At 41.1% G+C, this 23,121-nt stretch overlaps 1 protein-coding gene across 1 annotated transcript in view; it reads left to right on the forward strand.

The window, feature by feature from the left end:
- Positions 1-21,443, forward strand: part of MYH15 (myosin heavy chain 15) — a 132,184-nt gene extending 110,741 nt beyond the window's left edge. Inside the window, 7 exon segments of the mRNA XM_071214482.1 lie at positions 3,335-3,575; positions 6,453-6,577; positions 9,466-9,581; positions 14,722-14,914; positions 15,138-15,332; positions 18,327-18,456; positions 21,241-21,443. Coding sequence (XP_071070583.1) covers positions 3,335-3,575; positions 6,453-6,577; positions 9,466-9,581; positions 14,722-14,914; positions 15,138-15,332; positions 18,327-18,456; positions 21,241-21,443 — 1,203 coding nt within the window.
- The last annotated feature ends 1,678 nt before the right edge of the window (positions 21,444-23,121 follow it).

A 23,121-nucleotide genomic window follows, 5' to 3' on the forward strand; every position in this document is an offset into this window, starting at 1 on the left:
ACATAGTAAGGCTGGCATTTCCCTAAATAGAATTTTCTTCCCTCTTTTTATGGCAGTAATTAGATACTCTCTATCCTTTCTCTTCTTGTCCCCAAATCTCTCCCTGGTATTATCTTACTAGGTTCAGGTTCGGATTGAATTTGTAGCAGGTTGTTATTAACTTTATCTGAAAAAATTCTGTTACCTCCAAGCCTTTCCCTGTTAACAGTGGTGGTGCCTTTGTCACCATGTCCCCAGCAGTCAGGGAGTGCCTGGCCCCTGCCCTGCCACCAGCGAAGTGTGACTGACCTGCTGCAAGGGCAGAAGAGGCCAAGGCTGAGCTGCATTCGGGCCCAACCCCAAGGCAATGCTGAAATGGTGCAGTGGAGAGTGACATACAAAAGCGATGCCATCCAGGAAAGTGAAGGCCTAGAGATTGCCAGTGAGTAGTGCAAGGCTGCCCTTGATCTGGAGTTAGATACTGAGGGTGGTGATAGTGACTGTGTCTCCAAAGCCTTAAGGAATACACAAGTCCTTGCCCGGTGCGTGAACAAACCCAAGACCAAAGCTGAAAGAGTCACTGCTGGCAAAGAACCTAATGCTCTAGAGGGCCTAAAAAAGAGGGGAAAAAAATAAAACAAAGCAATAGGTGCTGTAAAGAAGCCCTGGGGAGATGAAGGAGGCACTTCCTGGGGGGGGGGGGGGTACAGGGGAAAGTTTCTTAGAAGATGTGATTTTGAGCTATAGCTTAAACATGGGCTATCACTTAAAATCCTATATTTCATTTGGAACACCAAAATAATTGAGCCTGTGTATTTATACATCTCTGTACATTAAAGTCATCACATCTCTGGTCTACAACTTATAGTCTACAAAGTCATCTGTGAAAGAGGGACAGGGCTTGCTGGAAGCATTTCATTATGCCTTATGTGACAAAGGTTCCTTTGAAAAGCAATAATCCCCAGATCACCCCTAAAGTTAGAATACCAGTTTTATAACCAGCTACACATAAGGGCTTTAGAAGTTCTTCTCCGTAACTACAAAAGTTTGGGGCCCAGCTAAATCAAGACTCTGTGTCAGGGTGTAGTACTTCAACATTCTGCTCAGAGGTCAAAGGACTGTATCTTTCAGAGAAAGTGTCAAAGCAAACCCCAGCTTATCATCATTAAAGGTTTACTCAAAAGAACGTGTCCCTGGATTGAAAGCTTGGCAAAAATCCAGGGCAGATCAATACATTTCTCTTTAGTTGCAACCCAAAATATTGTCTTTTCAGTTCTTTGCCTAAATCTTTGAGGCATTTGCTGTGCAGTTGCTTAATAGCCGCTGTGTTCTGTCCCAGAAGAGGTGCCAGGTGATCCGTCTCTGTATCCACAGTAACTTACAAAGGGCTTTGGAATGGCAGATACTAAAAATACCTGCAATAGATGTTTTAAAAACTCTGGGTCACAGAAAAGTGGGCTTTGAACTGAAAGGCCTCCTCATATCCAAATATGGCATTTGCCTCTAAAGTAAGATTATTTTTCCTTTAATGCTTGAAGTGTTTGGTGAAAGTGCCTATCTGTCATCCTGTTTGATGGTTTATATGAGGGGTTAGAAACGGAGTAAAGAATATAGACTCTGACCACATGGGCTTGTTGGAACTAGTTCTTTAGTACATTACAATTGAAGAAAAATCCTGGGCAAACATAGTAATATCTCAAGAGTTTTTGTTTTGAAATTAATGTAACATCAAATAAATAAAGCTTTGTTGTGTCATAGTTTTCCTCTGAATCACCTCAGAGAGGTAGGTGGCTTCAATAAGAACCTCTCAGGAGACTTTTTTTTAATTGAAAAGTTGAAGTTCTGCCTGCTTTGATTTCCAAGTTCAGTTTCGCATGAGGGGTTCAACAGAATCAAGCTCACTGGAGACCCAATTTACTGCTTTTGAATTATAAATTCCCCAGGGGTAGGAATTTGGTTTCTTAATCTCCCACCTCTCCTCATATATTCTAGGCAACTAAGTAGGAGCTTATGGCTGGCAAATTGAGGACAAAATAGCAGATGGTATTAAATGCAGAATAAAATCATCAGTGAAATTAGGGTGAGCAATTTGACCCGGTTTGTCTGGGATTTTCCCAGTGCTAGACTGAAAGCCCCATGTCCTAGGGAAACCCCTTAGTCCTGGGCAAGCCGGCAAGATGATTCACCCAACAAAAACTCGCATTTTCAGACACCAGTTGATCATTTCTAAAGTAGTTAAAATACATATAATTATTATAAGACTGTGCCAAGCATCAAAATTTCCTCTTAAAAGTGAAGGAAAATGAAACCAGGAAGTGAACTGTCTGTGGTTAGAAAGCCAGTGCACGAGGAACTACTGAGAGAGCCCAAATCCTTCCTGGATGCTGAACACAGATTATTTTTTGCTCTGGTGTGCCACATATTAATTCTGAGGACTCTTTCGTATGTGATAACAGTAAATCAGAAAAAAACATGGATTGATACAGTTCCTTTCATCTAAAAGGTATAATGAATAAGAATGAGATTGCCAGTATCCCTACAGGAGTTATAAGCAAGAGGACATATTTCATTCATTAGAGTTCCTCAGAGTATTTTGGGGGTGGTGGAAGGAAAAAAAACCACTCTATCCAAAATGATGCTGGAACAACTAAAGATGGGTGCTAACATACCCCCAAAAGCAGTGGGACCTGTTAAATGAGCATAATGTGGGGATGGATTTGAGTGTATGTATTTGGGGAGAGGGGCTGAGGTAGAGAAGAAATTCAGAGAAGAGAGAAACTTGCTAACATGTTTAGCAGCTCCATAGTCAGAGAAAGAGAATGAGCAGGAAATAATGAGAGTGTTTCCTAGAATGAGGCAGCCATAGGATGTTTTTTGGAGACTAGATGTCCCTAAAGACATTTAAGTTGCTTACTGTGGGTGTTCAATACAATCTTCCTCTTTCTCCCATTTCTTATGCTAGCATCTATAAAAATCTGTGTTGCTTATTAAAGGTTTATGGTGAGCAAACACTTATGGGAATTCAAAGAAGTTCTGAGTTCTAAGTCCAGGCTGGAAAAGGGAAAGGGAAAATGTGGACACAGGAGCCAGACGATGGTGGCCAGCAGACATCTGGGTTCTATAGGCTTGAGGAGATCATTTCGGAGACAAGCTGCTTTTGCTTTATACTGTTACGCCAATCTCAGAGTCTACTCTGTATCATACCCAAGCATTATCTTTAGTCAAGGAAAAATGGATGGGCTCTCTGATGGCTTCACTCACTCTTTTCCCAGAAAGAAGCTGGTAATTAGGTTACAGTGGCTGCAGAAACCATGTAGATGGCTAATGCCAGAAATGCCTCCCTGGGATGGGCCAGGCGGTGCCTGTCTGGCTTGGAGAAGGCCCACTTTACAGCAGCTGCATGGACCAGAAGCAGTGGATCTCGAACAAGGGCCTTGCTGACTGGAAGCTGAGGCACAAGGAATTGTAGGCATTACTGGGTGACTCTCAGAGGGAAGCTCTGGCCCTTAGCACCGAGCTCTTCAAGCCTAAGCATGCCTGTGAGGAGAGCCCTGTGAGCCAGGAGGCACTCAGGAAGGAGAAAACAGACCTCCAGGGTACTGGGAGCTGAGGTTGGAGCCAAAGCAAGACTAAGAAGCTCTGGGAAAGTCTTGGCTACAAGGGCAAGCTGTCTTTTGTGAGTAGAGGGCCTCAGAATTTTCAGTACCTGTTCCCACTCATGCTTTAACGTCTCCATTTTTAATGCTTCTTTTTGAAATATTTTTACCTCAGCTGTTATTTTTATTAAATTAATTCTAAATGTAAGACTCCTTTGCTACCTGTAGCTCCAGTTCCACCACTTTAAGAATTTCTTGATATCCAGAGCCTTACCAAAATTTTCCACCCATAATATGTGTGAATTTTTTTTTACGAAAATGGGTTCATAAGTACAAATTATTCTATATCTTCTACTTTTTCATTTTTTCAATATATTTTCTACTTTAACATAATTCTTTAGCACATATTACATGCCAGGCACTATACTATAAACAGCCATGTTAATTCTCATAATAGTCTTATGTGTTAGTTTCCTCATCTTTAAAATGGGGATTGTACTGAGTCAGGTAAAGATAAGTATCTTGTTCAAATTCATATCAGTAAATGACCGGTAAGGATTTGCAGCCCAGCCAACCTGGCTCCAGCATGCACACACTTTACTGAGCTATGCTACTTTTCCATGCAGCTCAAGGCTCTTTGCCTGCCTGTATTTGGAGACCTACCTCCTACTTTTTAATGGCTGCACAGTATTTCATTTGGATGGCTATCATTTATTTTACTAGACCTTATTAGATACAATTTTTCACAATTATCAATAATCCTATACCATATATCCTTTTACGTGCATTTGTACACATGTAAAAAACATTTTAGTAGGATATATTCTTAAATTGAAATTGCTTGGCTAAAAGAATGAATTTTAAAATTTTGATAGGCTACCAAACCAACCTTCCACAAGGCTGCCAACTTCAACTACCACCAACAGTGACATGCAGTAAAATCCTGAGACACCCTGGAAGCAAGTTCATTACTATTGAAAGTATAAATGAAACTCATTTTCTCTGTTGACCTACATAGTTCATGACCAGGTCACCAACTGGACATGAGAGATGTGTGAAAACAGTGGTAATAAAACTTTAACTGTGTCAAAATCACCCAGGGGGTGAGTTAAAACACAAATTTCTAGGTCTCAACCCCAGAGTTTCTGATTCAGTATGTCTGGGCTGGAGCCAGAGAATTTGCATTTCTAACAAGTTCGCAGGTGATGAGGTTGCTCTGGGGCAGGGCACAAGCAGAGGTCTTTTCCAGAAACTCTCCAGGTGAATCTAAGGTGAAGTCAGGATTGAGAATCACTAGCCTAAGCTTACTCTTGGAAACTCTCTATAGCAGTTTGATATTTTTTATGAATTCCAAATAGATATTGGATCGTGTTTTGTAAACTGCTCTGAGCATATTAAATTGTATTACATTCAGAAGTTTCACTTTTACTTGATTAATTATGATCAGGGCTTTGATTCAACCATGTCAGTAGGGCGTTGAGTCCCTACTCCCTTGGTGGGTGGGGACTCACAGAGAAAACCACATGGCAGAGGAGAGAGTTAGAATTTTGATGTTGGAGCCCTGGGAAGTAAATACAGAGGAAAGGAACACAGAGGAATAAAGATGACCCCATAGACATGGTGGAGGCCTTGGGAAAATAGAGTGCCTGAGAGTCTACAGCTGACCTTGTGGAGAGACCAGAGCAGTTGAATCCGGACAGAAACAAGCCCCAAGAGAGAGACGAGACTTATACCAAGCTACAGCTGAGACCAGAGCGGCCGGCACCAGTAAAGGCTGGGACCATGGAGCCTGAAGAGAAAGGTTGAACCCTTGCAGAGATGGCTAGCCATCTTGCTCCAATAGATGGCAACAGATCTGGTGACAGATGTAATTTACTCTTTGTGGCCTTGTGACTGTAACTTCTACCCCAAATAAATAACCTTTATAAAAACCAACTGATTTCTGGTATTTTGCATCAGTACACCTTTGGCTGACTAATACACCCTCTTTTGGAGAGGGCTTATCAGAGAAGGATTTATTATTCACATAATTGCCACTTAAAGTGTTCTTGCACCTTTTAAACATCACAGACAGCACCTTGAGAATGGTCACAGTCCAGAGTCTCCAATACCAAGGGGAAGACTGAGTCCTTGAGCTTCTACCACTGCCTCTGGGTATAGGGTGATGGAGTCCCAGAGCTACTTGGTCCTACAGCTCACCTCCTAGGAGTCAGGGGCTTTCTCTAAGAAGGCCCAGAACTGACAATAACAACATCAGGTGGTGGAGGTTTTGTGACTTCTGGGTCAAAGCCTTGTATTTCTGGAGATGAGTCACAAACCCCCAAGGGCTTGAGCTAAAGCTGCTGTTTCCCCTGAGCCCTCCTGATTATCTGGCCTATCTAGGTTCATGCCTTGGGTGCTGGCAGAAAAATGAGCTGGCTTAGGCATTAAGCTCTCATCCCAGTGTGTAGCAGTGGCTCCCACAATGGCAGCTGAAGGACACTTAACAATGTTGATAGCTAAGAACTCACCCTGGGTAGGCAGGGGACCCAGCCTGATCTCAGAGTACAGCCTGGTGGTAACTGGTGTGGCTCTAACAAGCTCCTCTATGTATGTAAATTTGTACAGGTTGTTTAATGCACAGTATTACAAATGGCACCAAACTCATGAGTTATTTTAGACAACTTTCTAGCAGATGGCAAATGAGTATATTGCAAAAGGGATGCCTTTTTCTAACTCCAACAGTGGTTCCATATAGGTCAGCAGAGGCTCTGCCATTAGGTTACCAAGCATGGCACGGCCGGCATCCCAGTGGGCCTAGGAACAGTATGTTGTGCCTGATATAATGGTCTGAACTCGTTCCTTTGACTAACTTTGCTCTTCTCCCCTCCTCTGAAGAGAAGATTTATGATCTGACAAACTGGGTTAGAGAAGGAAACAAAAACTTAAGTGAAATGGAAAAGGTCAAGAAACTGATTGAACTAGTGAAGATTGAAGTCCAGATGGCACTGGAAAAAGTGGAGGTATGATTACCAGGGAGAAATAAAGGTTTTCATTCATGTGACAAAGCAGATCTGTATCTGAATAATAGTTAATTAAAGCACCACCACTACAATGACACTTACTGAAATGTTTACTACATGCTAGCCACTATGGCAAATGCTTTTGATATACATTAATTTTATGTAAACACCTAGCAAACTATTGCCCCCATTTTAGAAACAAGGAAATTGAGGCTCAGAGAGCAGGATAAATAGTGAATGCAAATCTCCTGACAGTAATGAAAAGAGGAACCGCGTCTGTCTTATTCATCAACTTGTCCCCAGTACCTAGACTGTCACTATTCAAAATGTGGTTCATGGGCCAGCTTGCATGAGCATCCCGCAGGAACTTTTCAGAAATGCAGAATTTTTGCCTTCTCCCAAGATCTGCTGAATGAGAATCTGCATTTTATCAAGACTTCTTGGTGGTTCGTACATACATTAACATTTGAGAAGCACTGGCCTAGAGCATTGCCTGACATGTAGATGTTCAATAAATATTTGTTGAATGTTGCAATGAATAAATGTCCTCATACGTCCCCACCTACCTTTTATTTTTAAAGGTTCAAAAATCTTTTCTCCAAAAAATTTATATCGTTTTTAAAAAATGAGATAAAGTGGTATTTTCCAACTTTTTCTGTGAAAGATTATCTTTACAAAAGATTTCATGTTATGGATTAAAAGTTCAAGAAATGACTCTGACTTTATCTTTGGATGTGCATTAGTGATTGAAAGGGCCATTGAGAAGACCTTCTGCCAAAGAAGAGGGTGAGCTAAGAAAGGGGAGTATTTACCCTGTTATGCTCATTAAGAGGTTAACAAACCCTGCAATGCCTCTTTTCTTACAGCTGAATTTCATTTTTTGACCCACCCTTTGTATAAGCACCTGGTCACATTAAAGTGCCTTCCCCTTAGTGCCATACCAGGAAAGAAAATGATTTTCAAAAGCATGGCAGTCAATTTTAGGCAGGTGTCCCTCTGAAGGCACAATAATGAAAAATAAGACCCTCAAGGACTGCTGTATGCCAAGCCACGTCCATCAAATTTATATTGCCATTACATTTATGTAAGAAACTTGCCAGGCAGAAATGTATCCATATTACCCTGTGTGTAGAAAGTTGTCCAGTGGACAGTTCTTGACACAGCCCTAACCCTTTCAATCATAAATGTTTCAGGAGGTCTTCTACATTTTCTGTAGAATTCTTTCAACTGATAGTGTAGTGTCTCCTAGCAAGACTGGTCCTTATAAAGTTGGTGAATTTGATTTTCATTTTCTTGTTCCTTTTTCAAAAGTCCCTTTGGTATCCTAGCCATCCTGGCTAAGAGTTTTCTGAAGTTACCACTTAACCCAAAGCAGTAACTTCTATGGGAGAAAAGTCAAGCACTATGACAAGCCAATGAGAAGTATGGACAGGGAGATTTTAACACCCAGGCATCCCCATCTAATATACAGGTATTGCTGTAGATTAACATCGACAGGCACCCACAGGCAAGGTGAATTAAGGCTGTAGGGGCCATGCTGTTTGGAACACTAGTGCCACTAGGTGGCATTATACTCTATTCACAAGTCTCAAGTTCTCTCTTCAGCCACATCCATAAATACTTCATCAACTTGGACATGTATTTGTAAAATTGGGTTATTTATTTTCCAGGTGAGCCTTTATGAGAAACTGTATTAGATATTTTTAAAGCCATAAAACTCAAATGATCCTAGGTTACCCTCTCTAAAGATTCCCTTTCTCAGTGCATTCTCAGGGTTAGAGGTGACAGCTTCCCCTTGAAGGAACTGCACCATTCCCTCTGAGAAAATTGCTATCCAAGTGGTTAGATTTGATTCATTTTCTTTTATATTGAAGGAAGTGTCAGGATGAGAGCAAGGGGGGCCTTAAGCCATATTAAATTTCCCAACATCTTTCTTATTTTTATTTTAAAATCCCTACCACTCAGTTTTACTTTTTACTTTGGTGGTGTGTGCTAAGCATTCCACAGAAGAGACTATAAAATATTACTCCTTCCCTCAGGATGGTCCATAGTTAGCTGGCCAAGAGGTTGCTATCACCCACTGAGATTCTTATAAACATCCTCCCCAACATCCTCCAAGGTGTGTGTGTGTTTAATTTCTTCTATGTAAATTTTATCTTTGGAACAGGCTGTAAGGATTTAGTAAAACCTACACTTTAAGAAAATCACCTTTATAACATCCCCGACAGTAATGGTCTTACCTATATTTAAATATTCTGAGATGCAAGGACCCTCCCCATCTGTCAAAGCAATCCATTTGATATAATAGTACTAATAATAATAGTGATAATGACTCACACTGAATAACATGTGCCAAGTACATGCTGACTTCCCCTATTTGTTTGTCATATGACAATATTTCAGCATATTCTGTTGCCTGTGCTCTAAACTTATTCAATGTTTCTTCTATTGTTCTTAGAATATGATGTCCAGAATTAAATAAAAGATTCTCGGTAGGATCCATCACCTTCCTTTTTCTAGCTTTGATACTTTCACTGATTCATCACCAAGATGCAATACTTTAGGAAAAGACAAGTTCAATAACAACTGAAAGTTTAAATATAGTCACAGATAAGATAGAAATTTCCTATTATAAAAAAAAAACTGCTTTATAATTCTAGTTCTTGAACTGCCACTGAAAGTCTTAAGAATGTCAGAGGTATATGTGAAATGACACACTAATGTACTAGTTTCTGTCTGGTGTTCCAAACTTCAGGCATTTGACTTGAACCTAGACCTCCCCTAGTAACTCTAAAGTGAGATGCATTAGTGAAACACATTTTGAGAAAAAATAAAACTTTTATCCAAAACTGGACTTAATTTAGTGTTTTTCTATTTATGTATTTCAGGGAGCTCTAGAACATAATGAAAGCAAGAGTCTTCATTTTCAGTTTGAACTCTTGGAAGATAAAGCAGAACTTAAATGAAGGCTTTCAGAGAAAGATGAAGAAATGGAAACTTTTAGGTATTATTTAGGTTATTATAATGAACAACAGTCGCATATTCCAGAATCCTTGACTGAACAGAACTCACTGTATTTGGCTGCTTTTATTATGCCCACTGGAACATTACAAAAGAAACTTAAGCAGTCTACCCTGTAGTAGAATTTTTCTAAGTAAGTTTACCACTATTAATATAAAGGAATACGTCTACAAAATTACTGGCAGTTTGTATGATTCTCTTATATTCAAGCAGCTTCTACTCTCATACGAGACCCAAGAAGACACACAAAAAAGTCATAAGTTTATATACAAGGACTGTATGTATTATACAGATCTCCCTAAAACATCTCTTTCTTGGGCATTCAAGAAACTGACAGTTAATGCTGATCTGTCTGAAGAGTAGAACTTAAAAATTGATGCTGAACATAAAATTTAATGTCAGATCAGAGTGAAATTTTCACATACCCCCTGCCTGTACCTGTGGCCATTTGTCTGTAGATGGGCAGAAGCCAAGAGCTGAGCTGCTTATTGAATCCCTGTTGAAGCAGCTGAGTCTTAATAGTCAGGAAACTGAATTAGGCAGGACTCATGGGTTGCAGAATCTTTTTTTTCCTGGCTTCATCATAACAAGCCAATAACTTTAGACATTCTACCTCTTAACTCCTCAGTGATGTGAGGGGATAAAAGCAGCTCCCTCCGTGCCACAGAAGGCGGTGAGGAAGATCAGCAAGCTGAAGTTGGCAAAGCACTTCACACTCTATAGATCAAAGGCACAATTATAAACACATGGAATTAATGATGATTATATTATCTATCTGATCTGTTCCCCTAAGTCAATGCCATATGTCAACAAAGAAAATCATTTGAGTTTGCAGGTTTGAGTTTGTGGTTCAAACGCCAACATGCTTTCAATGTATTTATTAAATATGTATATTTAAAACCTTGTTATGTGTCCAATTTAACTGGCATCTTTCTCATAGCCTGTTTTCACACATAGTCCCAGGGGGTCAATTTTTTTTAATGAGGATGTCATGCCAAATTTTGCTCTCCGTGTGCTCTGAGTTATCTTTACTCTCATTCCCTGTCACTTCCCCCTAAAGGACTGACCATGATGAGGAATTTGGGTCTACTAAAGAGACTCAAGAGGCTTTTGAGTCAGTGCCTAAGAGAATTTTTTGAAGGGCGAAAACATTAGGCCTTGATATTTGCCCTACTTCCTTCCACAAGGAACAAAATTGAACATCTCCTTGCAGTTAAAAAAAAACAACAACAACTGATTTTAGGTTATATCAAACCTGTGCCTATAAATAAACCCAGCTGAGGAAAAAATGAATCCTCAGAATCTGCCTCTCATCAGGTACATCGGAATGTCATAGAGCAGTTCACCAATTATTATAATCTTATTGTCAAGCAAGCGGGAGATCCAAGCAGCTAAGCCTGGGAGAAGAAAGAATGGAAGTCTAGACATGAGCTGTGAAGGGGCTGAAAAAAGAAGGGGTGGGAGTAAACTATTCATGAGCTTTCATTAATGATTCGTAATAACTGTAATAGGTACATCTCAAAAAGAAAGATAAACATAGTTACAAAATATCACAAATAACATCTCAGACCCTTACTGTTCTGTGTGAGTGCAGTTTAATCGGCTGCAACATATATCTGACTTCAGGGGTAGGGGAGGGAGAGACCTTAAGGAAACTGAATGGAATGTCTAGAAAAACATATGCACAAATCACAAGATCCCAAGCCATCAAGGATTAGAAGCCAGACAAGTTATAGAATTTGAGGCTAAGATGAAATTCACAGTCTTATGTTGACATAAAACATCAGGAACTGAACAGAAACCAAAGGAGCCTGGCAAGACAGGTCAAACACCCCGCAAGTTGAAGGCACCAAGAAGGCAGAAGAGAGACCTGAGGAAAGGCCAAACCTTGATAGTGCAGTATTCATTCTCTTCCATTCTGGTGAGGATTAATCCTGAATGAGTCCCAGCTTAGAAACTTATTGGTGGTGAAAAGTATGAGCAGTTGGTAACTGTGTGATACATTTAATTTGTTCAACAAGTATTTGAGCATCTAAAGTTTACCAGACACTGTGTCTGGATATTCTAGTCAGGGCTTCCCAAACTTACAGACAATAAGTCTATTCCTTTATTTCAAAAGTTCTAATTTGTGTAACTGGAGGTAGGGAGGTGACATGTAGTTACTGAGAGCAGGAGGGGAGGAGCTTTGTGGCCTTGATCCTCTCCATCCTAGACACAGGAAAGGGGGATGACATCAGCATTCAACTCAAAGCCACCTGGTGGCCATAACTGCCATATAAGTCACACCCTAGTGCAAGATCCAAGACTGGGCGCCAAACAGGTAGATTAGGTACATCTTGAGTCTTCAGGGACCACCAACTCTATCCTTCTCCCCAACTCAGGGCTTTCAAGGAAATGCTGAAATATGTGAGAATCATCATACCAGCCAGAACAATTGTACACCTGGCCTGCATCCTGTTTTCCCTAGACATATCCAGAGAAGTGCGGCAGAAGACCTTTTTGGAAATAAGATACTGAAATTCCTTGTTCTATCATAATGCTTGGTTCCACTGCCGGTAGAAGAGTTAGGCAATTTTTTTTCTCTAAAAGGCCAGATAGTAAATATTTGTGTCTTTGCTGGCATATGCTCTCTGTCACAATAACTCAACTGTGAAGCTTAGCTCAAAAGCAGCCATGCACAATAGGTAAACAGATGGGCCTGGTGGATTTGGCCCACAGACACCATTTGTCCACGCCTGACCTAGCCTCAGGTTTCTAATAAGGTTCCGGCATCTTTTCCTTCCATACAGTTCACTCTTCTGAACTCAGTAATGTCAAACTTTGCCATGTGGTCTTAATTTATATGCATCACCTGACTTAATTTCTTTGGTTGTCAGAGACTCCGCCAGACGAATATGTTTAAATCTCAAACTCAGACATGGTATGTAATTTACGAAATACCTCTCTAATTGTTTTAAAGCTGAATCACATATATTAGAATTAAGAAAAAATTCACATCTCTTTGATATAGATGAGCAATATTGCAGGAGGAAAAATGACCTATTAAATTGCTTGTTAAATTAAAATCATTAGTTTTTCAATGTTGTAATTTTTTTTCTGATTTTTTTGCACTTTGTTTCTCACATTTCAGAAATTGGATTTTACATTTCAGAAAGAAAAGGAACTTTTTACTATATTGTTCTTGACCTTAAATGCTTCATTTTTCTTAAAAAATGGTCTTGAGGGAATTTTATTTTTAAAGATTTCTTGACTCTGCAGGAAATGTGTAGCTTGTTTAGCAGCCATTCTCCAGGCCTGTATTATATTCATGCCTCTTAAACCATAGCACTTTTTACTTGTCTGCAGGCGCTCATGAAGTTTCATAAACAACTGTGGAAGGAGTACAGTTTGAGACATTCAGTTTGACTGCTTAAGTAGAATGTATTTCTCTACAGAGGACTTTGACATCAGGCTGGGGATGCTTTAGTGTTCCTGTGTAAGGACAGTTAGCTGTGGGGGAAAAAAATGAGTTTCTCCAATGTTAAGACAGAGAAGTGTCATAAAGCTTTTAGAGATATCAAGTGTGAGCATCCCTGTTACTTTTATCTACTGGCATCTCTATAGAACTCGGATCTGTGATCTGAATAAAAGCCAAGTGCCTAAAGACAGGCATGAAAGGCCTGCTCTAGTTGCTGGGGCTGGAGAGGTGGCATTTGGCAGAGGGGCGTTGCTAACCCTGGGCTGGATCCAGAGTTATATCTCATATAATCCATAACTATTTCTAGGACCTTTCCCCACTAACAGGGAGAAGGTGCTTATGAAAAGTGGTACCTACATCTGCTATCCAATCCCCAACTCTGACCATACTCTACTCCCCTGAAGGCTGTACAGTTTCCTGATTGGCCTCTGGGCTCATGACAAAAGCTCAATGCAATTCAGCATAGAATCTAATGCTGACCTAGGACAAATACACTTTTGCTATTCACGTTAATGAACTTTATGAGGAAGTAGGAAGGAAAGGCACTTGCCTTCTCTGTCCTATAGCTGTCCTATAGTAGGCCCTGTGTCAAAGGGTAAGCTTAACAGAGCATGCATTAGAGCAGTTAAACTGTCCTACCAACCACTAAATCTCAGAGACTTAAAACAGTAAAAGTTAATTTTTGTCTCATGTCAGAATCCAATGTAGTTGGGTTGAATATGGGGTGAGCTAGAGGGTAGATCCCTCTTGTTCTGAGTCATTCAAGAACTAAAGTTCCTTCCATCTTGTGATGCCACCATCTCCCTTATGTGGCCACCAAGTTTGCACAGATAGGGAAGAGAAAGCACACAATCATATAAGTGAACATTTTATGGGCCAGCATTGGGATGGTACATACCACTTCCATCAACAATCCACTGGCCAGACTTCAGCCACATGGCCCCAAACTAAGTGCAAGAGGGCTGGAAAATGAAGATTGCTATGGGTTCCCCAAATCTTTTCATTGCCTTCCTGAACACACAGCTGTTGTCTCAGCTTCTGTAATTTTGCAAATACAGTTTCAGCACAGGGATTTTGTTATTAGGAAGGAATGCTGAAGTAATGAAATATCATTCAGCAATTAGTTTTCTCAGCTAATCCTAGGTTGTACTCTCAAGCTCTTTGAGAAAGGTAGCTATGTTATTCTAGGAGAGGTCAGAGTCTACAGGCATACATTTCAGGATGTGTTCCAACCTGGATGACTCTTTCCTGCCTTGTTCAAACTTTTCTCACCATTTGAATCAGTTTAAATATTATAGTTGCCTGAAAGAGAATCTTTCTTTCATATTTAGTCACTCCTGGGAATCAAAGTCCTTTATGGAATCTCAGGTGAGGTTAAGGCTGCCCCCACAATAACCTCAAAGATTCGTGTGCTTTCCTTGATTCTTCTCGGATGTTGGTCTAAGGAATCTTACCCATTCTTTTGTGAATGAATATATACTCACCAACCTAACTCCTCAACCTCTATGTTCTTAAAATAAAAACACCTTGGACTCATTTTGTTCATTATCCAGACTTTTCCTTGAATTTTATTTTGTTCTGTTTTCTAAACTGTTGTGAGCACAGCAGGTAACCTTTCTTAATTTGGGTGCATGATATTTCCCCCTGAATGTCATTCTAAAATTAGGAGGAACCATCAGTATGCTATTGACTCCCTGCAGTCTAGTCTGGATTCTAAAGCTAAGAACAGAATTGAGACTACCCACCTGAAGAAGACGATGGAAGGGGACCTCAATGAGATGGAACTCCAGCATAGCCAGGCCAACTGGCAGGTATCAGAGACAACCAAAGCCCTGGGTCAGCTTCAGATTCAAATTGAGGTATTTTCAAATTGTAATACAGGGGAAAATGCATCTGCCTACAGAGGTAAACTAAGTGACAGATTGTGTTGAGAAATAAAGGTGAGGATAACAAATCTAAGCCTTTGATAATTAACATGCTTAAATCCCTAATTGGTGGAGCTTTGTTCAGCCCATGTATGCGCAGATGGATATCACATGTTAAACACAGATATGTTTGCTTGGCCCATGTTTTCTTTCACAGAACCTTCAAATGAAGCCAGATGGCAGTACACACTTGAACAGTGATCTGAAGGAGCAGGTGGCTGTGGCTGAGTGTCACAACTCTCGCTTCCAGTCTGAATAGAGGTCCTTGTATGGGCAGTCAGAATGTGGGTGCAGTCTGGCTGATGATGAGCTCCTGGAAGCCACTGAGGGAATCAGTCTTTCCCAAACACAGGTGGGTCCCAGAAACTCTCCCCATTAGTTGTGTCAGCAGTTTGAAGGCAGTCATTTCCTCACTTGGCCTATACATGGTTAACTTATCAAGCCATGGTTGTGGCATGCAAGAAATAGGGAGGGCTTTTGGTGGTGGAGGGGCGATCAACATGTTCATGTGTTCTTATGCTTTCTGCCAGAGAATGGGCTGTCAGGGCATCCACCAGGATGCTGAGGAGAGAGGGCGGTCCATTCCCTAATGTCCCAGAACCACTTGTCTGGTTCTTCTGCTCCCTGTAAGCTATATACTCTGTTCCCTCCAGCAACCCAGGATTTTTAAAAAAATGTTCCCACCTCAGAAACAGGAGATGCCTAACAATTCTGAGTGGCTGCCCACAGATCTGATGAGTTGTCAAGACTCTGACTTTTCATAAAAGGTTATGTAAGTGATATAAAGCAATTATTCTTAGATCTTTTCCAATTTTCCTAGGATCAGGAGGAGTAGTAAGAAGTCTTGCAAAGTCATAGTGGTTAGGACAAATGAGTAATGCAACTGATTCATTCAACAAATATTTACACAGTACGCACCATAAGCTGGACAGGTATGTAAAATATCTCCACCATCCTAAGAAAGTAAAGACCTAAGTAAACAGTTGCCATGCACCACCATGATTATACAGATAAAGCAAGCTCATCTCCCCTTCACACTAAGGAGGATGTACAGTATGCTTCATCTGAGTCTTTTTTTCTTTAAGATTTTATTTATTTGTTTATCCCTCCCACACCACCACCATCACTTGTGTCCACTGTCTGCTCTGTCTCTACTCGCTGCATGTTCTTCTGTGTCTGCTTGTCTTCTCTTCTCATCTTTTCTTCAGGAGGCACCGGGAACTGATCCCAGGACCTTCCAATATGGGAGAGAGGCACTCAATCGCTTGAGCCATCTAGCTCCTTGGTTTGTTGCATCTCTCACTGTCTCTCCTCTGTGTCTCTTTTTTGTTGTGTCATCTTGTTGTACCAGCTCTGCATGCCACGTGGGCCAGCTCACTTTTCACCAGGAGACCCTCGGAACCAAACCTGGGGCCCTCCCTCCATATGGTAGATGGGAGTCCAATAGCTTGAGCCACATCCACTTCCCTTCATGACTGGAAAGACATGTAAGAAGTAAGACAGGTAGAGAGAAAGTCAAAGGTGGAGGCACGGGGAGACACATGAGTTTAGGACCTTAAGGAAAATTCTCATACTCAATAGAGCAGAGGGTGAGTAGGAGAGAGCAGCAGATATGATGCTAAGACCTGGTACAGCCAGGTCACCAGTGACCTTGAAGTCTGACACTGATGGAATTTGAATTTAATTTTGCAGAAAATGGGGATCCATGGAATAATTTTAAGTAGCTGAGAGTGAAGCTGTAAGATTCGCATTTTAGGAAGTTTAATTTGGTGATTGTTGTAGAAGATGGATTAAAGCAACTAGGAGCAGACTTTCTCCACTATACGGTATGTAGAAATGGCTGTGGGGTCTTTTTGGTTGCCACAGTGACTAGGAGGTACCACAGGCATTTAGTGGGCAGGATCCAGGGATTCTAAAACTCCTATGAGGTGCAAGATAGTCCCACATCACAGTGAATTGTCCCTTCCAGAATGTCAGTTGTTCTCCATTAAGAAATACTGGATTAAAGGAAATATAAATAAAAAAAGTACCAGCTTGAAGTCTTATGATTAGCTTGTGCCTACACTTTGACTTTTGTGTCCATATGCATGCCACAATCCCATTTGGGTGTCCTGTGGTATACATCAAAATCGGCTGTAGATTATGCACAATTCCCAGCAGACTAATTCACTTTAACGTTTTCTTTCTCCCTCAAGAAAACTTACCTAAATACAATAAGTTGGATTCTTATAAAGTAGAATACTGAATTTTAAAATGAAACATCCACTATCTGCAGTAGTTAGTAGCTATTGGTAACCAATCATTTGCCACACACATCATAACCGATAATGCCCCAGTGTGTCTAGTGACTAGACATCTTTAGCTTAGAGAGATGCAGACATTCATCAGAGCAAAATCAGACACAGATAGGAGGAAATAGATTTTAAAAAAATATTTAGGAGGTGGAATTGGTATGACCTGGACTCCGGGGCAGGATTTCTCAAATATGGGTTCTATAAGAATCCCCTGGAAATCTTGTTCAACCTCAAAAATGCAAATTTTCAAATCCCACTCCAAGCTGCTGCATTAGAATCTATACAGATGAGATCTAGGAATCTGAAAGTTCTCAGGTGATGCTGCTGTCCACAGGCCACCGTTTGATCAGTACTGGCCTAAGTGATATAGCTCACAGGGTCCTCTCCCCCTCCTTGACAATGTCAGGGCACCATGAAACTACTAGAATGCTGTCAATCTAAACATAAGGCTATTTGTAGGAGCTGTCACCATGCCCAGACTTCTAGCCCAGAACAAACATATGAGACTGAACTTATCCTTGGTTGATGACATCCGTCCTTTTTCAAACCTGAGCTGTGCCATTTGGATTACCCTTTCTTACTCTACGCCCTACCATCCTTTCTCCTCAACAGAACCAATTATAGAGTCATTCAGCGTGCAGAACTTTTAACCATTATCTCCTCAGTGGATCCTAAATGATTTTATATACAAACAAATCAGAGTTTATATTTGTGCCTTGCTTTACAAAGAAAGTTTTCTGTGGGGTTTTGTGCAGTAAGCATCCAGAAAATACTACAGGAAAATACACTTTTTCCTCCCCAGCCACACCAATGCAGTAAAACTTGGGGGTTTACAAAACCTGGCTCAGCACAAGGACAGAAAATGACAAGCCTGGGCAAAGATGCTTCATGCCACAGAGAAGGCAGGGTAGAAATTGTAAGGCTGGTCTTCGTCTTTCTATTTCCAAGACTTAAACCTGCCACTGAGAGAGGCACTAGCTAGAGGAAAGTGAAAGGAAAATGAGAATAAAAAATAGCAAGCCCATGCCTTTTATATACACTCTCTACACTAGGTTTCATACCCGCAGAAGAGCTGTGCTTCAAACTTGGACCTAATAACAGCAAAAGCAGCTTTGGCCTCTAGTGTCACAAACCAGGAAGGAAAATTGGGGCAGCATGAGAAGCAGGACACAAACCACTGCTGTAATGGGGGTTTCTAAGGGCTGAGGGGTGAGGCTCAATCAGAATTTCTTTTCCTACCTCCTCTTCACTGTAAAGTCAGGAAGAGGAGGTTTGCTCTCTTCCTGAAGCAGCACACTGGGAACTAGGATTTTTAGTCCCCATCCCCAAGCTCCCCAGATGTCTGAGTCAACTCTGATTTCTGTTCCAGGACACTTGCTTCTACCACATCAAAGAGCAAAAGACTCTTTTGCATACTCCTCAACACACATTTAGGATTTGTACATTATCTGGATCCATTTTTTCCTTTCTGATTCAGGCTGCCATCCCTTTAATACTGAATGTCTAATGGATGAAATCCCTTCAAGTATACCTTTGACAGCAAAGGTAGTTTTTCTAACACAGCTTCTGGGCTTGGAAGCATTGCTTAGCCAAGTGTGACTGGCTAGAGTAGAAGTCTGTCCTGCTCAGAGCCCGTTGAGTGGCCTGAATACATCATCTTGCATTTGCATTGCTGGTCCCAACTTGCCTAATGAGGATTCTCCTTTTTCCTTAGAACACAAGTCTATTTTGCAGCAGAAGAAATTGGAGGTCAGTGTTGTCCGGATGTAGAGAGAAGCCAAAGAGGCAGGGCAGGGTTGCCAAAATGCAGAAGAGAATGCCAAGGAGGCAGCCTCAGAGGTGGGTCCATTGACTGCCTGCTCACTCTGCCTGTCTTCCAGAGTTCATTGGGGCAGTGGCCAAGGAGCAGGGGCAAGTCTGCAGCCAAAAACGATTCCATTGATTCCTTGTACAGTCAGAAGGAGGTTAGCTGATCCCTCTGCCTCTCTGTTACACTCTTGAAAATTTAGGCCAATTAGCTCGTCCCCTCCAACCTACCCTGACAATGAAAAGGAGTTGTTGAATTGCTATCAGCAAAATCTTATGAAAGGGAGAGGTTGTGGAGTTTTTTGTTTTTGTTTTATGTTTTTAAAGTTAAACCACTTTCTACTTGTGAATCAATATATCTTGTTCTAGAGATAATTCTTCCTGTGTTTCCTTACAAATAGCTCTCTTCCTAGGTCTGTAATGGTTTTATGATGATGATCTGGAAAGAATGCTTATTTCACTTATTTTTACAGCCCATACTACTGCTTGAGAAGCAAAATCAGGTTGGTAAGGAAGGGCTTCGGGCCTGGCATACCTTCTTTATGCGCAAATTTAAAAATGTTGATGTCGGTGCTTTTCCTAAATGACACTAAGTTCAGGGATGGCTGCAAGCCTTGATAGCACCTTTGTGGGAACTGGGAAAAGGCTTTCCTCTGGGTACTCCTCTGGGCAGACATAGCACTTCTCTCAAAGGGCATGGCAAGCAGAAGCACTGCTGAACAACAAAAAATAATGATGCCAAGGGTGGGGGGAGGTTTGTGTGCAGAGGGTCCAGCCTTGCAAGGTCTCAGCTTGCTGAGCAAAGCTGGGCCTTGAATTTAGCCTCCTCTATCCCCCGTCTCCCACCACGCACCTTTACACATCCATATGCCAGGGCCCTGACCCTGCTGTGTCGAATAGAAGCTGACACTCTTGCTGTAAAGGGTATGGGGAGACAGGATATTCAATTTGCTTTTACTTTAGTCATTTGAAAATTCAAAAGAGGAGAAGAGTTTATGTCTATATTTGCCAAGTTATTCAGTACTTGGGGGAACAAAGTGCTGGCTTTGCTGGCTACCAGGTCATGTAGAAGCCAGCCCCTTTCCAAGAATACAGGAGCATGCCTCTCACTCGGCCATTTTGTGAAGGCAGACATGTCTGCTTTCTGATGGAAAAGAGGTGTGTGAATGCTTTAAAATATTTGATAGCCAGGGGGAAAATAATGTGCTTAACATTTATGAAAATCCACATAGATAGAAAGGAATAAAAAGAGCTTCTACTCCTACTTGATAAACTCATGCAGTCATACTGTAAAGAAGCTACCTGCTAAAACTTGCCTGTATAAGATTTTCTAGACAATTTTAAAATGCAAACTCACTGCTCTAGTCTCCAGCTTCCAGTTCTGCAATTGGTCAGATCTGGGACCCATCTCTACATAGTAGAGCCCAAAATTGTCTCCATAATTCATTCTCTGCCCTCACCATCTGCACAGACATCTCACACTTAAATTATACAGATGGTTGGTAACCTGATAGACAGAGAAGCTTTGGCTGGGAGGGTAGCGTTCCTACATTAAATGCACTAAAAGATTCATGAAACAGTTCTTAATTATTGCTTTGAGACACCAAGCCCTCATACACATGGGCAAAGCCAAGAACAGGCTTCACAAGCAAAGAATTAACCTTGTGCCAGGTTACTGGCACTGAGAGCATCTGCTGGTGCCAAATTCCTGGAGCCTAAACTTGTTTGCTGTTGTGAGTCACAGAATTATAGAAGTGAGTTATGGAAAAGATTTCCATAGACACTCCTCTACACTTTTCCTGGTGCCTCACGTGACACCAGTCTTAGGCGGTATCCAGATGCTTTTCTCAATTACGAGCTATTGCTTCAGTTGGCTACCTTCCCTTCAATTTGGGTCTTATGCAACAATGTTCATATGGGTACTTCATCTTTGATCTGTTTCCACCCCACTCCAGTTGCTGCCCTAACTGCTGCTGTCTCTATTGCCTGATAATTAACAAACTTGAGGACAGCAGAGGTCAGGGAAAGTGGAGTGGGAAGAGAGTAAATATGCAGAACCAAGGTATGATGTCCAGTCAGACCAGGAACTGAATATGGGGCCTAGAAATGTTAAGGCCAATTGACTGCAGATTAGCTCAGCCGATCTGTCTTTCTTTCTAGGCAACGAACACGCCAGAAGGGTTGAAGAAGAACAAGGCACCAATACTCACTTGGAGAAGATGAGAAAGAACATGGAGTGGATGCTTAAAGACCTACAGAAAAGGCTGGATGAAGCTGAACAGATTACCCTGAAGGGGAGTAGAAAACAAATCCAGAAACTAGAATCCTTGGGGAAGTTTGCCAGCCTAATGATGGGATCTTGACCATCCCCCAATTCTAGGTCCTGGACCATCATACCACCTATTCCCTACCTCCTTTATCACTTTTGCTTTTAGTACTTTCCAACCTTTGAAAGTTGCAGGCCTCAGTATATTCATTTATCCTTGCTTGATTTCAAGCCACCAAGTGGGACTTTTCTTGGATTGGATGCATCTCCTCCCATTTATCCACACCTGCTTTAGGCTTTCCACAGCCAGGGCTCCCTGTTGTTTCCAAACACAATCTTAAAATCTTGTTTCTATGCCTTTACTGATGTTATTCCCTCTGCAGATAAGGTCTATTTGTAACAGCCAGAGAAAGGAGAGGAGAAACAGTTAAATCAATAAATAAGAGCTCTGGAAAGACTTGGTGAAGACATAGTAAGGGCTGGCAAAAAATATGCAAGACCTGCTTTCAGGTAGCTTAAAAACAAGTAGCAAGTCTGATCTTGAAAATAGGATTTTTAAAATTCAGTGATTATGGGGAAGCAGACTTGGCCCAGTGGTTAGGGTGTCCATCTACCACATGGGAGTTCCACAGTTCAAACCCCGGGCCTCCTTGACCCGTGTGGAGCTGGCCCATGCACAGTGCTGATGTGTGCAAGGAGTGCCCTGCCATGCAGGGGTTTCCCCCGTGTAGGGGAGCCCCACGCACAAGGAGTGTGGCCCATAAGGACAGCTGCCCAGCACAAAAGAAAGTATAGCCTGCCCAAGAATGGTGCCGCACACATGGAGAACTGACACAACAAGAAGACGCAACAAAAAGAAACACAGATTCCCGTACCGCCGACAACAGAAGTGGACAAAAAAGAAGACGCAGCAAATAGACACAGAGAACAGACAACTGGGGCGGGGGGGAAGGGGGGATAAATAAATAAATAAATCTTTTTAAAAATTCAATGATTATGTATAGGACATGATAAATGCTTCAAGGATGGAAAGAGTATGTGACTGGGATTTGGTGGTTCAGAAGGACTCTGAAAAATAAGGTATCACCTCTGAGCATCCATGCTACATCCATGCAATGAAATATCATGCTCATTGAAAAGAAATGGTGAAGTGCTCTGTCCTGGAGATCACACCTAGCAGTTATAGAGCATGTGTGCAATGTATATCCCTTTGTGTAAGAAAGGGGAGAAACATGAAAACACATCATATTTGCTTATATTTCCAAAAAAGAAATGGTGACAGGATAAATAAAAAACCATAAAATTGGTTACCTGCAGAGGAAAACACAGAGATGAAAGCTACACCTTCTGAATGGACCTCATGCAGTTGTTTTGACTGCAAAATCATATAAAACACTTAAATGCTTCATAATTAAAGAGTTAGTTTAAATCAAAGACAAAAAGAAAACAAAGAAATCCCCAAAAATATAACACAAATAGAAGCAAATGAGACTAGCTGTATATCAAGTTGGGGTATAAAAACGCAAAATAAATTATTTCCAGTGACTTTGAAGCATAATATTTTGTCTGTATATCACTAGTGGCATATATTCTAAGGAAAAAAAAAAACAAGAAAAGAAAGCAGCAAAAAAAAGCAAACTATTTTGTAGTTTCAAATAACTCTTATTATTGTTACTACTTATGTGCTTTCCCCAACAACATATATAATACTGTCCTTAAGAACCAAGATTTTAATACAAAAGAGAAGCATATAAGTACAAAATCAAAGAACTTGC

Source organism: Dasypus novemcinctus, chromosome 4, assembly GCF_030445035.2.
Source record: "Dasypus novemcinctus isolate mDasNov1 chromosome 4, mDasNov1.1.hap2, whole genome shotgun sequence".
NCBI classification, from domain to species: Eukaryota; Metazoa; Chordata; class Mammalia; order Cingulata; family Dasypodidae; genus Dasypus; species Dasypus novemcinctus.